The following is a 17,225-nucleotide window of genomic DNA, read 5'->3' as shown; positions in this document are numbered from 1 at the left end:
CAGAGAAGTTCTCAAACCTTCTGTGAACTAAAATTCTAGGAAAAGCCTGTGATAACAGATATTTTTAGGGTTTTGTGATAGTTTTTTGTTTTTGTTTGTTTGCTCGCTGGTTTTTCTTTAACAGAGCCCAAATTGCCTTAAATTTCTTTGACTTAGACTGTGTTTTTGTCTGGATTTAAAAATAGATTTAAAATTAATTTCAAAATATGCCAAAGAATTCTCATGAAAAAAATCATCCAATTAGATCAATCAAAAAGACAACTTTAAGAAATGCCATAGTGTGTCTCTCATTTGAAGGTAGGTGTCTGGAATAGTTTATCTCAGTTTTTGATTCTCTTGAGGCTACCAGAGAAAGCAAATAAAACTTCTAAAAGTACCTATTGGAACCCCACACCTTCTTTTCCAAAAGAATTTTCTCTTTAAAGAGTAACTATGGTTTCTCATAGCAAATGTTTAAATCCACAATCATTCACTTTTTAAAAATTCAGTTCCCTAGAGTGCACATTTTAATTGAGTCATATAAATTATAATAGGTATTTTGTATCCAGAATGTTTGAAAAACAGACTCGACTACTCAAAGACTAGGCAAGAATAACAATGTCATTTATAAGTCTGCGGCAGTAATATTTCTTTCCAATCTGCTCTCTGCAATGATTTCTTTTTTTTTAATCCTCAAAACAGCACAGTAATTATATTAAAAAGTCCTGCCCTGAATAGTTTGAGATTCACACCCAGCTCACAACCTGTTTACTCATTGTATATGGCGTTGGACAAGTTCTGCTAGCATCTGGTAAGCAGAAGACATAAAGGAGCTCTGTCAGATAAAGAGTTGTTTGCATAGCTGATGCCTTTGCTGTGTTTGGCAGTCTGGGCTAGTCTGTGGCTCTTCTAACAGTGGTTTTTTAAAATTCATAAAATGAAAAGAAATTGAATAAGTAATCTTGTAAACAAAGTCAGCTATATCAAAAGTGTTATTGAAGTGTTAAAGGAGAATTATGATATGATAAAATGTGGGTTTTTAAAAAAATAACATTAAGTAAAAGGTCTAGTGGGTACTCCTTAGTAGCATCATTTTAACATGCTAATAAATAGAAACAGCATTTGGGGTACCTGCAACAATCCAAAGGTGATTTTTAAATATCCATGAGTTCTGATGCTGACAAGGTCAGAGGCCTACATGAGTGATTTTTAGAAACTTTAATTTTAAGCCATAGAAAAATAAAAAGGTAATATGACCTCATACGTAAGCTTTAAAATGCCCTTAATTTTATCCATCAGATGATCCCAAAGAGACTTTTCAGCAAAGATATTGTCAGATTCCATAAACGGTTCTTCTGCACAGCCCGCTCCTGTCTGTGCAAAGCATGGTCCGTGGAGCATCGATACCACCTACCTGGGAGCCTTAGACATGTAGACCCTCAGGACTCCCTTCAAATCTCCCAAGCCCATATCTGAATGTTTGCAGGTTCCCCAGGTGACTCTGTGTACACATCACTGTCTGAGAAATGTCACTTTACTTAGATGGTTCCACCTGTCTGGGTACATCTTAGCTTCTGTCAAACTGAGCCATGTCAGATGTCAGAGAGCTAAAAGAAAGTCTTCAATCTTAGAAAAAAAAAAAACTTATGCTTAGACCCAAGTCTACCCACCAGTGAGGAGAATCATGCTCTTGGTTCTCGGCAAAGACTTGAGTGGAGCCTTTCATCTGGGAGATATTGAGGGATCAATAACAGATTGGTTTTGGGTTGTTTTGAAACACTGACGAGCCACAGGGAGAAAATTTGAGACATGTATTGAAAAGTAGGTGGGAAATGATAAAAGACTGACAGTGTAAGCAGGCCGGAGGAAGGGTCCATATTTAACTCTAGTGAGTACAAGCAAATTATGTGCTCCAGGTTTGTGTTTGAGCCATGGTTTTGTGAAGATGTGGTTTCCACTGTTACGGAGTGAGTATTATATGGCTGAAAAATATTAGGCAGAATTAAAGTTTGTTTTCAGTCCTGAGGATTGAACCCCATCATTGCGCAAACTAGATAAGTCTTCTTTTTATTTCTCTATTTTGAGACAAGTCTCACCAAATTGCCCAGGATCGAGTTGAACTCACTCAGTGGCCCAGACAGGATTTGAACACACATTCCTTCTCCCTTAGCCTGCTGAGAAACTGGGATTACAGACCTGCACCATCAGGCCCAACTGTAGCTTCTAAAATGTTTACTATTACTATCATCATCGTTATCATTATTATTATTGTGTATGTGCATGTGCATGTGCATGTGTGCTTGTGTGCATGCATGCATGTGTGCGTGCATGAGAGAGAGAGAGAGAGAGAGAGAGAGAGAGAGAGAGAGAGAGAGAGAGAGGTACATGAGGAGTGGATGTATCACAGCCTGTATGTGGAGGTCAGAGGGCAACTTTGAGGAATCAACTCTCCTTGAAGGTTTCCGTGTGTTTGGGGGATGGACTAAGGACCTTAAGTTTACATGGCAAGCATCTTTACCCACTGAGGTTCATCTATCTCCCTGGCCCCCAGCTGTATCCACATTTGAAAGAAAAGCAGCCATGACTGTGCCTGAAAGTGAAACTCCCTAGGAGTTTCAGGGCAGTATACATTCCTTGGGAGCCTATTTAACACCAGGTACTGAGAATTAAGAAATGAATACAACACTGTCCTTAGCATAAATGAGTTGTTGGGTTTTTTTTTTTTTTTTTTTTCTGGGAACCAGGCAACCATGGCAATAAATTAGGCTCTACAATGGGAGCACACAGGATGTTACACTGGGGTGGTGAAGAGCTACAGTCCACTGTCTGATTCAACGCATCACTGCTTTGTTCGACCACATTTATTAGGATGTTACTCAAGGCCACACAGTAGTCTTTGTGGCTGAGTATAGAATGCTGACTTGGAAATTGTAATATCTTTCCAGATTGAAATTATCCTGTCTTTCTTATGCCCTACTTGGAACACTGAGTCTTACCCATCAGACAAGTGGAAAATACTAAATTATTTTTCTGGAAGTTACTGATCTGATTCGAGGTTTACGATGATCACTCTTGGGATAGTCACAATTGGTAACCAAAGAGGGAACATCAGATAGACATTTGAAGACTGGATCTGGATTAGCCATTCTTATGAAGTTGTCTGCATTTATAAAATTCTCACATTTGTTTTCTGTTCATAAACATGTAGTCAAATATCTGGCCTGGGTAGGAATGCAATAGTTTGACAGTTTTTTGTATTCAGTAGTGATTTTTTTTGAGTATACATATTTTTCTTTAATTTACTGTCAGTACTCTAACACCTTTCTATTATTACTTTGCAGCTTTGGACACTTGTCTTGATCTTATGGCCAGTCATTATTTTCATAATTCTGGCTATTACCCGGACAAAATTTCCGCCAACAGCAAAACCAACTTGTAAGTAAATGACTGTTTCTCTAATGTTTGTAGTCTACTGAAAACCTTTTTAGCGCCTTGTTAGCCCTCCATTCGAAACTTAATTTTTTCAAATAGTATTTCCTCTTGGCAGTAGCTGCATAAACAGTTTGTGTGGTTTTGCCCCTCCTAGTTCTCCAAACCAAAAGGTGGACTCTGGGCATTGGAGGAGGAACCCAAGAAGTTGGGATGAGAAGGTGGTACAGACAGGGGATGGAGGAGAAATTGGAGAGGTGGGTGGGGGATAAAAACACAGTATATACATGTTTGAAATTCTCAAGCAACAAAAACATTGAACCTGAGCCAGACGTGTTGATATATGTTTGTATAATCCCAGTGCTTGGATGTCTGAGACAGGAGAATTTTGAGTTGCATATCAGCCCAGGCCTCACAACCAGACATTATCTCAAGGGAGCAAAGTAGCACTGTAATTCTGTACATATAAAAGTTATCTAGAAAAACATGGAGCACGAAGAGGAGAGAATGAACCTAAACCTTCCTGATTTATCTACATCACGAGCCTTGCCGTGGCACGATAACTGTAGGCAGCAACTGTAGGCTCTGGCATTCTTTAATCCCATAGTAGAAAACACAGATTTATTTGTATTTGAACAAATAAATAAACACTTCTGCTCTTCACTGCTGAGAGCTGAGCTGTGTAAACGTGTCAACGAATTTCATTTCCCAATTAGGGCTGTTTCAGGTCTACGAAGTTACTGCCCGGTTATAAAGTGGGCAGACTGCCTAACTCACTCCATTGTTTTCTTTTGGATCTGATACACAGATGTAGGAAGGATTTGGGAAGTCCTGAGCATCAGACAGAGAGCGTTGAACCTCAGTCGTTTGACTGGTGCGGCTGTCACTGTATTGCTGCTGTTAATCTCTCTTGGGAAATGGTTTTCTTAGTTTAGGAGTACGTGACTAGTCAGATGTCTCAAAGCAGCAGCCTCCTAAAAAGATCCATATAAAACAACTTTACAAAACCAACATCAGATGATTATGACAATTGGCCGTGCACCGGAATACAATGCTGAGTTATTTTTTGAAGAGTAAAAGTAACGCACTACTGACTTTTAAATAGAGTGATTTCCAGTCACCTCGTCACAAGAAATAGGATGAGAACTGTGCAGCGTCTACTTTAATCATGCTTAGTAGGATAATCCAGAGAATATCAATTCAGTTAGTGTGAAACATTTTAAACTCTTGGTGTTGGAATAAGCAATTCCTTACATCCGAACAGCACCCTTTTGTTTTCTGAAGGACTTTCCCATAAAGTTGGTATAAGGCTGTCAAAAAGAATTTAAAACAGTATACTTTCATTTTCTGCATTGTGTATGCATTAGCTCTTTGTAACAAATTTATTGTGCATTTAATGACTTGTATATTATATATGTATGCTACACATAATATATACATGTTAAACATATGTGTAATATAATTACATTTAATATAATGTGCTTGTATAATACAAATAATAGAATGTATGTTCTGTGACAGACTGTAGCAATAGAACAATCAGCGTATAAGCAGGACAGTGGAACTCAAGATATTCTCATTTAAGATGCTGTGAGTGGATCAATGATAGTGTCTGGCGTTTACTGGAGCCCTTTAACCCATTTTCTCCAGTTTCTTATTTTTGAGGGTTTTCCACCCAGTTACCTAACATTCTCCTGTGAAACTTTCAGGAGACAGATGTAAAGGTTTGGGAATGAACGGTCGTAAACTAACTGGTGCCACCTGATAGGAGTTAGAGACTCACACAGGAAGTGATGCAGAAGTCTCAGCAGCCCATAGAGCTGGCAAGGAACAAGGGAGAGTGAGCAGAGGCTCCAGGACTAATCGGGAGGGTTCTGAAGGAAACAGTACCAGAGACCAGATGAGAAACCAGTGTAATATGTAATATTACTTACACTGTAGTAATACATCCAGGCAGAGAAAAAAATTACAGGAGAGTTCAAACACTGAACATGTGTTTGCTAGCCTCTTAGACAACATACACCTTGTCAAAAAAAAAAAAAGTAGCTGATTGGTTTGCTATTAGGACCAGAAAGGAACCTGTTCGTGTTATACACGAGACCTCCAGATTCCAGAGAGTTTCCTGTTTGCCAAAAATCAATCACGTGTACACAGTTATGTGGAAACTGGTTATCTGTGCTTGTTCTTTGTTTTGGAGATTTGGAGCCTATATTAAGTATCTCAAACAATCCTTTCTAGATCTTCCTAAATAAGACTCAAAGAAAAATGTGCTCAGGACTTCAACTCATAATTCATGAACTATAAAACACAATTATACTATTGAAAGTGGTGTTCTGGGGAGCAAACCAGAGTGTCTGAGTCTAGTATAGATGGAATGGCCCATTCAACCCTTACCGCCTGACAGTAAAAACCATAACTCCTCAATGGCAGTTTGGGTTTAGGTATTTTTATGTTGTTGTTTTAGTTGTCCTTGGTTTTGGTCTCATATTTATTCATAATATTGAACAACCAAAGCTGGCTAATAGAAAATAATAATAAATAGTTATTGATCTCATACTTTGGAGACAGGCCCTCAGGGGCACGATGACTGGATTATTCATTTCATAATTGAGAAAGCTGATCACATAGAAGTAAAGAAACAAGTAAGATTTCACAGCAATGAGTGGTGATATCTGACCTAGGCGGTCTGGCTCTAGAATGACACTAAGCTACTGAAAATCAATCAATTCATCTGTCTGTCTTTTTGCCTTCCTTCCTCCCACCTCCCTCCTTCCCTCCTTCCCTCTTTCTTCCTGTCTCTTCCTCTCTCTCTCTCTCTCTCTCTCTCTCTCTCTCTCTCTCTCTCTCTCTCTCTCTTCTTTCTGCTTCTCTAAGATAGGATTTCTCTGGTAGCCCTGGCAGTCCTGAAACTCTCTCTGTAGAGCAGGCTGGCCTTAAAGTCATGGAGATCCATTCTCCTCTGCCTCCTAATTGCTGGGACTAAAGGCGTGCACCACCACTGCCCAGCTAATCGTAATTCTTACATCTAGTAGTTAGTGCTTGGTTTTCATGTCTCATCATGTATGTCAGTAAAAGTGGGCTGAAACATCAAGGGTTAAAAATATAAGCACTCCTATCACAAAAATCAAGATATATAGAGAAAGTCATTGTGACAGGTATCTCAGAGTCTTCCTTGATATTAATATTCAGCGTAGCATGTGCTGACTCACTGTGTATCACTGCGGCTACAGTATCACAGAGATCAGATCCTGTTTTAAAGAGGTAAAACCCTTCCTGGGCCACACTACTGGTTGGGCAATTGCATAATAAAGATGAGGCATTAGACTACACCCTTTGATGAAACTTGGTCGTGATGAGTATGACATTTGTAATTCCATGGCCACATTCTGGTCTCAGAATAGCTTGCCAGACATGTAGGACTCTATAAACCTCTCAGAAAAAGTGACTCTCAAAAGACTCCTTCTGTAGTATTTTTGATGGCTGGGAAACTGAAGCAGTTTGGGCTTATTCTTGTTATTGTCTGCCTCCTTCTCTGACTCTTACATGCTGCAACAAACAGCTCTTACACATTGCAAATCTCAGGGAAAGAAAACCTCCCAAGCCTGGTAGGCAGGCCCTGCCATTCTGACAGAAAGGGGCCATGTCGCTAACTTTGAAGTCTATCCGACCTCTTGCAATCTCCACATGCAGGAACTTGTCAAGAGATAAACTTCAAAGTGCAGACGCCACACTTAGAAGTAAATGAACCTCTCCAGCACACACTGGGACTAGGCTGAGCCATGGAGCTCGCTTACTTCCTTATACATATACGAAAAGGTCCAGGGCAGCTAGCTGCTGTGGGACTGTTGGTTAAGACCAATCGAATCCAGCCTTACTGAGACCAGCAGATACCAAAAACCGCAGTCTTGACTAACAAGCCATCACGTTTTCTTGTGTGTGGTTTTAATAAGCATTTTCAAGTAATTGAAAATATTGCTAAAAGCATGATGAGAAGTATATTGTACAAATATTACCACATATGGAAGTAAAACCCAAGTATATTAAAGCTAACACTTCCTAGTATGCCTTCTTCCTTAGAGGGTAGCAAATTTATGCCTCGCAGGTTAGAATTTATAGGAGCTTGTACTAGATGGGGGTTAACTGAACTACACCAGTCTACACTATCATAAAACTATGCTAAACTCTGTCCATCCAGCTATGACCTCACAGCTTGGATGAGTGCAAGCTCAGCTAACCTTCCTAGCATGTGTTTTGACCACCAAAGCTTGCCTTTCATGTTTACAGACACATGAAAATAATAACAGAAAACATTTACTAGATACTACAATGTGATTGACACCACTCTGAGTCCTGTGCTCATTTGATCTCAGTTAACACATCACCTCTTTGAGCTATTTTGAAAGATAAAAATTCAGAAGCACTCAAATGTTTAGAACTCACCAATGCTCACAGTGCAAGCCTGGATTTTACCCAGTTTCCACTACACGTCCCACATTTATCTAGCTTGTAGGTGCCAACCTTCAAGAACCTGAGGTTTGCCCTCATCTTTGATTTCTTTTTCCCATCATCTATCAGTACATCCGTAGATTGGGAAGTGACATCAACTGGTGTTTCTACCTATCAGCAGGTCTAGGAAGCAATGGAGTGGGTGGGTGGGTAGGTGGGGAAGCACCCTCCTAGAGGCAAAGGAGAGAGGGAATGGTACAGGGGGGCATTTATGGAGGGGAGACTGTGAAGGGTGACAACATTTGGAATGTAAATAAATAAAATAACCAATAAAAAGAAGAAGAAAATTTTGATCAATGGCGGGTCTGTGGGATCTATGCAGGTGGCTTTAGCCTGATACCTGAATTGCCAAGAAGAGGCTATTGGGTCAATTTATGTTGAAAGATTCTATGAGGCATCTCTCAGGTGAGAGTTATTGAAAATCCGGGAGATGAGACTTTTTCTTTTTTAATTGCCAGGGGTGTTCTCACAAAAGGGAAATCCTACATGTGTGCAGGATTCCAAGGTATATCTACTCTCTGGCAGTCACATGAGTCAGTAGAGCTGTTGAGGGATTCAGAGTTCATAACTTGCTTACTGTCTTGATTGATTTAAAATGTACTGACTAAACTTGGCCGTGATGATGAACTCTTGTTTTCTCTGTTGGAGGGTTGGGTCTTGAGAAAATGAGAAGGAAGGTTGAAATTCTTGGTTGCTTGGTCGTTTGTTATTCCCAGGATGGGAGGACTTTATTCTGGGAAGATCGTGACTTGGCATGACTCATCATTTGTTGGGCATTGCCCCATCTAGTTTCTCATTCGCATCGGTTTCGGCGCCTCTAGTTGGTCTCTTAGCTTAGAAACATTTGCATCATCTTGGACTTCTCTCTTTTATCACTTCCCATGGCCAGTAGCTCGCAGTCAGAATCTGTCTGATGAAATGTATCCTCAAGTTACCTGTACATTTCCATCCTTCCTCTTTCCCTTTGACATCAAAACCGCACCATCTCATGCTAGGATGGATTCCATAGCTGAGAGGGGTGAGGTCATATGCTATTTCTATCTTTTGCCACATATCCTAAAATAGTCTGTGTTCAAGACAGGATTTTCTCAATTCTACCTGCTTACCATTCTGAGGTAGAATGCCTGTGCTTAAAGAGAAGATATCTGAATGGCCTCATTCTGTGTTCCTTCTTATTGGGCTGTATTTTTTACATCCACAAGACCTATTAGGACATAAATTCACATCTTAGCCTCTAACATTTTCTGATTACTTAAATTCTAATTACTTTTACTACACCTTTCATTGACATATTGACTTACAGTTTCATTTGCATGATTGATGACCAGCTCAACTCACTTATCACATAGGAAATACATTGACAGCAGGGATCACCTCATAACATCACAGTAATGTTAGATACAGCTCAGCTTCTGATGTGTTGGAGGTTGGTCTGGTGCTCCTGTGTATTCAAATGCTAATTACTGGCCCCCAAGATCTGGTTGCTGCTCATGAGCAAATCCTTATATACACCAAATGATGCTATGTAAACCTTTCTTCCCAATTTAAAACTATTGGTTAAAATAAAGTGGTTATAGCCAATTACTGGGGAGAAAAGAAGAGGCGTGGCTTCAGTCACTGGGCTGGGGGTGGGTGGGTGGATGGGTCACAGGTAGGAGAGAGAAAGAAGGAGAGAGGAGAGTAAAGAAGGAAGAAGACAGAGAGAACAGGAGGTCTCCATTAGACGTGATGGACCAGAAACATCTGCTCAAGTGATATACAATCCCCAGGATGAATTGCTGGAGCAGAAGTAACCCCAGGGTGAGATTCAGTCAGCAAGTATTTGGGAAGCACAGCTGGAAATTAACAGTCTAGCGAATAGAAATATAGATTAGGAGGGTGATCTCCTAGTAATTGCGCTAAAACTAAAAAAATAAATCATAGCCAGAGTCGCATTCATTTGGAAGCTAACTGGGATATTAATAATTTAATTATTCTACATTTGGCACCAAATATGAGGAACAAATGGGAATCCAACAAGTCAGTGATGGTGTAAGTTAGAAGATTGTTATTGGAGGCTGGATTGTAAATTCACTCTCAAATCCATTCTTGTGTGAATGCATGGTGAGCGAGTGGCCAGCAGCTCGTTTGGCTTTGATTTTTACTTCCCAGATATGAATGAATGTGACTGTGCTGTCAGAAAAGGGGGAGGGGCATAGGAGGGATTGGCAGGGAGGCAAGCATGTAATTATGTCTTAATTTTAAAAATTAAAATGAGAGAAATAGAGAACTAATGAAGAAAATTAAAATAACAAAAAATATCTATAGTGCTTACATTGAAAATGGAAAACAGAGTCCCATTACTCATCCCAAACTAGATCTGCCTTGACATTTCCATCACAAATATTTAGAAATTCTAAATTCATAGGAAACATTGACTTTTTTTTTATATAGGAGAGTTAACCACCAATACATTGCTTAAAAAATTTCAGAAAATTCAGGAATAACCTCTAAATTCCATACCCAGTCTCTCATTCTTAAAACAACAGTTAATGGTCATTTTGCAAACAGATACTTTCCATGACATGGAATTCTGAGAGACATATAGAGGCAAGATAGAGATGACATCAGACCCTGCTTCTCTTGGAGGTCTTCTCAGAGCTGTTTGAAGTAAGCAAGAAGAGGTTAATGTGAGCTCAGCTCTGCCCCACTCCTGGCCAGCCAGCTGCAGCTCTTACTGTCAGGTACCCATCCCCCTAGCTCCAGCCTGACTCTCTAGCAGTGCAGATAGGCACACCCTGATGCCAGACAATGTGATGAAAAGATTTCCTAGCTCATGTTCTCCTGAGTTAAGAACACAGAGTTAAATCAGACAACCAGAAATGCCTTTAAAGTACAAGAGAAGTTGGTTCATCTAGTCGAGACTCAGGATAATGAATAGGTGTTAATTGCATCAATGGGCTCGTCTTATTTTTACTCTTTATCTATTCCACATCACCCCAACTTTGAGAGCTTTGCCTGACAAACTCCCCAGCATGCTCCACTCAACTTTGGTATGGCAGCCACCCACATCTTTGCTTTCTCATTCTTTTGTCTTCTTCTTTCTTCAAAATAACCAGAGGACTTTCTGTAACTCTCACACAGGAAACACGAGTGTCCCCATCTATAGGCGAGAGTAACTGAGTAATTAATTATTTTAAAGGCTCTCAGAAGAGTAGTCACATCACTTCCTGAAGTTGCCAAACTCAGTTGCTACTCCAAACCAAGATCTGGAGTTAAGGATATTAATCTACCTAATTCTCCTTCGCTTACTGGGGAGCAGACAGCCTGGACTGCCGGGCTCACGAATGAGGGATCAGTGACACAGTTGGCTGATCACGTTTTCCCAAGTGACTGTTCATTAAAACTTCTTCTCAGCATCACCCAGGAAACCTGGCCTACCAGACTTTAGTCATCCGTAATACTCTTGCTGTTTAAGTTTGTCATTGTTTTTGATTAGGTCACCTCATGTCCTATGTCTTTGATAAATGAACCCATGTATTTTTTTTAGAGCGAAATCACCCATGTGGAAGAAATGTCACAGACATGCTGCTCTCTTCCTCTCTGGTCAGTTGGAATTCCATTGTGAATTAATATAAGAATGCCCTAGAACCTTTTCACATTTTTTGACACTTATTTTGGTTACACACTTACATAATTATAATCGGAATAGCGTTGCTATTATTGTGAGAGGCAATGCAGAGGTTGAAATCACAGATCAGTGGAGATCGCCTGTTTAAACACATTTTGGAGAAGACTATGAGATGCTCTGAGCAGTTGCTGGTACCGTATAATGCTGTATAGTTTATGGAGTCACTGCGTAAATTAAACAAGCTAATAATTCCTCAATACGGAAGCACTTGATCCTGAGGTATAACAGCTTTAGTTATGGATATCATTATTTTTGTAATATTAAATGTAGAAACAAACATCAGTTATTGAACACTGGTCATTTTTGAGAGATGAGGAAGAAGTGATTGAAATTTCCCAACACATATTCGTGACATCATCATATATTTAAAGGTGCTTGCTTGTTCGGTATCTGGAGCACTCGCAGCATCGTGTCTCAATGCGTGTAGTAAGTATATTAGAAATGCTAAGTACATTAGCTATGCTCATCCCACAGTATAGGTAGGTCCAAGAGCAAAGGCACGAAATGAGACTCAGTTGGCGACTTTGACTAGGACCTGGACTGGGGTGCGACAGGGCAAAGGCAGCTCAAATCCACACATTTGGCAAAAAGCTTAGGATTCAAGATCAATTCTATTTTAACTCAATTACTTTAGAAATTTATGCAAGTACTCAGTAATGACAGAAATATCAGCATTTAAAGTAAAGGCAGAGTCACCGTTACCAATGTCTTGCTTGCTGAAGGCTCTACTGTGGCCCCCATATGGCTCAATGCAGAATACCCAGACCAACCTTCTTGTGGCTGGGTCTCTGCAGGCAGGATAATTGCAGGACTGTGGGAGTCTGTGAGGTTAAGACGAAGCTTCTTTACATTCCTTTCAGGTACCAGCTGCTTGGGTGGGGACACAGGGCTGGAATTTAGCATCTACTGTCTAAGGAAGGTGCTTATTAAAAGTGTAGGTGATGGAACTTAAAGTATTCATCTTTTTTTTTAAAGGGGGTGGGAAACCAGTGGATTGTTTTTTTTTTTAAAAAAATGTGACTTTATTTTATTTTATGCCATGTGTATATTTTTCTGTACAAGCCTTTTGATAAATTAAATAATTAAATAATTTGTATTGTAAAATGAGGAAGACCTGCATTACTCTAAAGAGAAACATTGTTATCATTTCACTATACAGTTTCTGACAAAGCACACAGCACACACAAACACACACACACACACACTTTCACACATGTATACAGTCACACCTATGAATACACACTCTCATACATGCATACACACTCTCATAATATGTACACACACTCTCACGCATGCATACACAATCTCACAATACATACACACACTTTCACACATGCGTACACACTCTCACAATACATATACACACTCTCACACATGCATACACATGCTCTCACACATGTATACACACTCTCACAATGCATATACACACTCTCATACATGCATATACATATACTCTCATATATGTATATACACACACACATATGCATACATATACTCTCACACATGCATATACACGCACTCACACATGCATACATATACTCTCACACATGCATATACACACACACTCTCACACATGCATACACACATAGCCCTCTTCAGACCACAGGCTCAGATGTCCTGTCACATCAGGAGGGGACATGACCCAGAAGTATAGGCACAGGTGACCCAGTTGGAAATGGAGCTCTAGTTTTGAAACTCCTTCAAAATCTCTTTATTGGAAATGTTAGAGGTTAGAAATGTCTGTAGATGTCTCTTTCACAGTTATTTCTCCAGTTTTTTTTCTTAACACCCCTTTCTTCTATCTTTCACTTTCTATGTTTTTAAAATTCAGAGAATTATTCTTTACAACCTAGAAGCTTTCCATAGAAGGCGAGTCATGCTTTCTAGCTTCAAGCTGTCTAAATGAAATGGATACAGTTTAAGATAGATGCAAGTAGAGGACCACATTAACAAAAGGAAAAGAAAGGCCGGGGTCATACACTCAATAGTTTTCTTCTCCGTTTTCTTTTCTCTCAAAGAGTACTGCCAGGCTGGTGACAGTGAATATAAATGTTCACAATGTCTTTATCAGGCGTTCCTCCAGAATGGTTTCGCAGTTAAGTTACATGTTCAGGGGAACATGGTTTCACATGACAAAGCACCTTACACGCTGGCAGATAACCCTGTGTTGGTCATCAAGAACAATGAGAAACATCGACATCTCCTTACTATTTTGAAATGTCTGACTTGTACGGGAATAATGTAAAGATGCCTCTGGAGATTCCTATCTCTAAGGATGTGTGTCTTGGGAAGAGGATCCGTCTATTCTCAAGTTGCTTATAACATAACTTAAGAGTGAAGAAACACATGCTGCCTGCCGTAGCTTGAAAATAAAAAAAGTTAAATAGAACAGTATTTGGTATAACCTTGTGCACATGTTAGTCACTCAAATGTTTACTCATTCATCAATAGAAGTATGCACTGGGGCATTAAGTATCCGTAGTCAAGTACTGATCACACAGTGTTAACAATGAAGTCTACTGGAAGTTAAAAATAATACAACATCACAGAGTTAGGCTAAAATTAAATTATGTTTGGAAGGGAGAGAATAACTATGCAACAAGAAAAGTTAAAAATTTTGGAGACAGGAGTTCTAGAAGTAACTGGCTAATGAAAAAAGTCTCAGCTTACCAGAGTACGGTGCCTTACTGGAAAGGAGAGGGAAAGAGCTAGGGTGTAATTGGATCTTGTAGTGTTCTGAGTTCCAGGCCTGGAAGTGTACATTTTATACTATAGTATGGACACAGTGGGGGGGTGTCTGTGGGAAGTTACCAAAATTTTAATTTTATTCTGTGGCCAATAATCTAAAGGAAACTATAAATTATTTTTTCCTGTCCAAATCATTTATATAAATATTTACATAAATGTTCCTATCTTTAACTATGTGGACTACTTGTTATTCTATAATAGCATTCCCCTCCACCCCCAAAATTCATGGCTGCAGGAATGAACTTGCCCACTGGTTCCCATGGATTAAAAATGAGGGAGTGACTTTACCGTGGGTGTGGATCAGAATTTCTCATAATCTTGCATCAAGATTTTGGCAGGGGCTGCTGTGATCTTAAGATTTAACTGGGTCTGGATCTTTTTCTGAGGCAGATTTCTCCCATGACTGACATGCTGTTATTAGCTGTTGGTGGGTGGCCTTGGTTTCTCTCTGACAGAGTCCTCTCTATGGGTTGCTCAAGTGTTCTCATAGTTGGCAGCTGGGTTTCCCCAGAGCTCGCAACCCAGGAGATAACCAGATAGAAACTTGGTGTTTTCTTGTATTTAAACATTTTTTTTTTGCATATGAGAATGTTCTTGCATGTATGTATGTGCACCATGTGTATGCCTGGTGGCGTACCACCCTCAGAGGACAAAGGAAGGTGTCAGTTCCCCTAGGACTGGACCTGCAGATGCTTGTAAGCTGCATGTGTGGGTGGCAGGAACCAAATCCTGGGTCTTCTGCAAGAACACCAATTGCTCTTAACATTAAGTCATCTCATTTCTCTGGCGTCAAAAACTTGGATTTTTATGACTTAGCTTTACAAGTCTTACTTCTGCCACATTCTCTAATACCAGAGACAAGTTGTCAACCTTCATCCAGGGGCAAGGGGACATGACTCTGATCTTTGAAGAAAAAGTTCCAAAGATCCTAAGAACAGATTTTGCAAACATGCACTGTTCAGGTTCAATGGTGTAACAAGACTCACAAGTCCGTGCTTGAGAAACATGGCCTGCCATGACAGAACCCTCATTTGATTGCCTAATGTATAGGACAGTGCCTACACATTGAGGCCTTCATTACATAATTTTTGAACTATAACTATTTTATAGATGAAGATATTTATGTTTTAGAGATGTTACTGACAGATCTCACCAAGTGTGGAAGCCAAGATTTATTTCAGTTTTCCTGTACACATCTGCTTTCCACTCACTATGGGATCTGTCAGATAGAATCACTCTTGGCTATTAGATATGCTCACCTTGCTGTTGGTACAGCTAACAGAACCACTCTCTGGAATACTGCCTGCTACCCCGTAGTCACCTGCCAAATATTTATTGAACAAATGGATGAATTTGGTGCAACAATAACTGAGGCTAGTAGTATAAAGAAGTCTGTTCAAATTTGCTCACAGGTCGATGGGAAACAAAGACATACAGCTGGGTGTGCTTCCTTCTTATGTAGGGGACCATTCTATCACATTCATAGAAAGGACACCATGTTCCAACTTCAGAAGCTACATGCTAAAACACAAATGACAAGAAACTCCTGTATTTGGAGTTGTATGATGATTTTGAGGAAGGACTATATGGCAAAAGAACTTGTATCATAACATTATTTTAGACACAGTTAATAATAACCACCACCACCATTATCATTATCATCATCATCTTGAGACAGGGTCTTACTATGTAGCGTTAGCTGTCCTGGAATTTGCTACATAGGCCAGGATGGCCTTGAACTCACAGAAATCCACCTACCTCTGTTTTCTGAGTGCTGTACTTAAGATATGCATCACTGTGTCCTACTAGACATAGTCTTATTAAGAGTAGAAGTGGTGTGTGTGTGTGTGCACACGCGTGTGCGTGCATGTAGGGGTCAAACAAGTGTAAGCAACTAGAACTCCTCTGGAAGAGTCATTTGCATTGACATTTAACCTACAAAGGAAACCAGATGAACTCGGGGACCAGATGCTATGCTTTGGCCCTTTTATACCTCTCTATGCAAATCTAACATGAGTGATTATGGGAAAAATGCACTAAAATTGAACCTAACTACTGTGCAAACTTTCCTCACTGTCTGTGAATCCTGTTTGCTTTAACATGATGTCTCTAGGTTTTATTTTTAAGTAGAGTTCAACAACTGAGAGGGTAAAGTGACCTGGATTACGTTCCTTCTAACAGCAGACCAAAAGCTAAAGTTTAATGTCATCATTTTGTTGGTATATATTTTGTGACCTGGATTACATTCCTTCTAACAGCAGACCAAAAGCTAAAGTTTAATGTCATCATTTTGTTGGTATATATTTAGATTTATGTGGAAATCTTGTGTTAAATGTGTAATCCAGAAGGTAAACTGCAGGAGCAAGTGCAGCACACAGGCAGGCTGTTTGCCATTACTGTCATAGCCATGTTAACACAGGTAATGTAGCCAAGCATCCTGAGCAAGCAGTGATCAAATTTCTGAAATGGGTATTAAACTTCAGCTCAACTAAAGCCTAAAGCAAATGAACAAGAATGGGATTAGACTCATTTGAAGCACCAAGACGGATGCTTAAAGTATTAGAGCCATGATTGTAATACACCTTTTATGACATAGATTTCCATATATGTTAATGTGGATGCCCTCAACATTCAACTACTCTCTATTTGTGTGTGTGTGTGTGTGTGTGTGTGTGTGTGTGTGTGGTGTATGTGTGTGTGTGTACGCTATATATGTGCCAGCAACAGTGGAGGCCAGAAGAGGGTATTAGATTCCCTGGCTTCACGAGAATTTGATGTGGGTGTTGGAGTCTAAACTGGGGTCCTCTGGAATAGCAGCAAGTACTCCTAATCACTGATGTATGTCTACATCCCCCATTCAGCTACTCAATGAAACACTCTTCTGTTGTGGTGC

At 39.8% G+C, this 17,225-nt stretch overlaps 1 protein-coding gene across 2 annotated transcripts in view; it reads left to right on the top strand.

Moving 5' to 3' along the window:
* Abca12 (ATP binding cassette subfamily A member 12) overlaps positions 1 to 17,225 on the top strand; it is a 172,620-nt gene that overhangs the window by 9,994 nt on the left and 145,401 nt on the right. For both annotated transcript variants that reach the window (XM_021198109.1, XM_021198110.2), the window contains exon 2: positions 3,321 to 3,414. In XM_021198109.1, coding sequence (XP_021053768.1) covers positions 3,321 to 3,414 — 94 coding nt within the window. The remainder of the gene's footprint in view (positions 1 to 3,320; positions 3,415 to 17,225) is intronic.

The sequence above is a fragment of the Mus pahari genome, chromosome 5 (assembly GCF_900095145.1).
Source record: "Mus pahari chromosome 5, PAHARI_EIJ_v1.1, whole genome shotgun sequence".
Taxonomy (NCBI): domain Eukaryota; kingdom Metazoa; phylum Chordata; class Mammalia; order Rodentia; family Muridae; genus Mus; species Mus pahari.
This window is presented reverse-complemented; position numbering and strand designations above follow the sequence as displayed.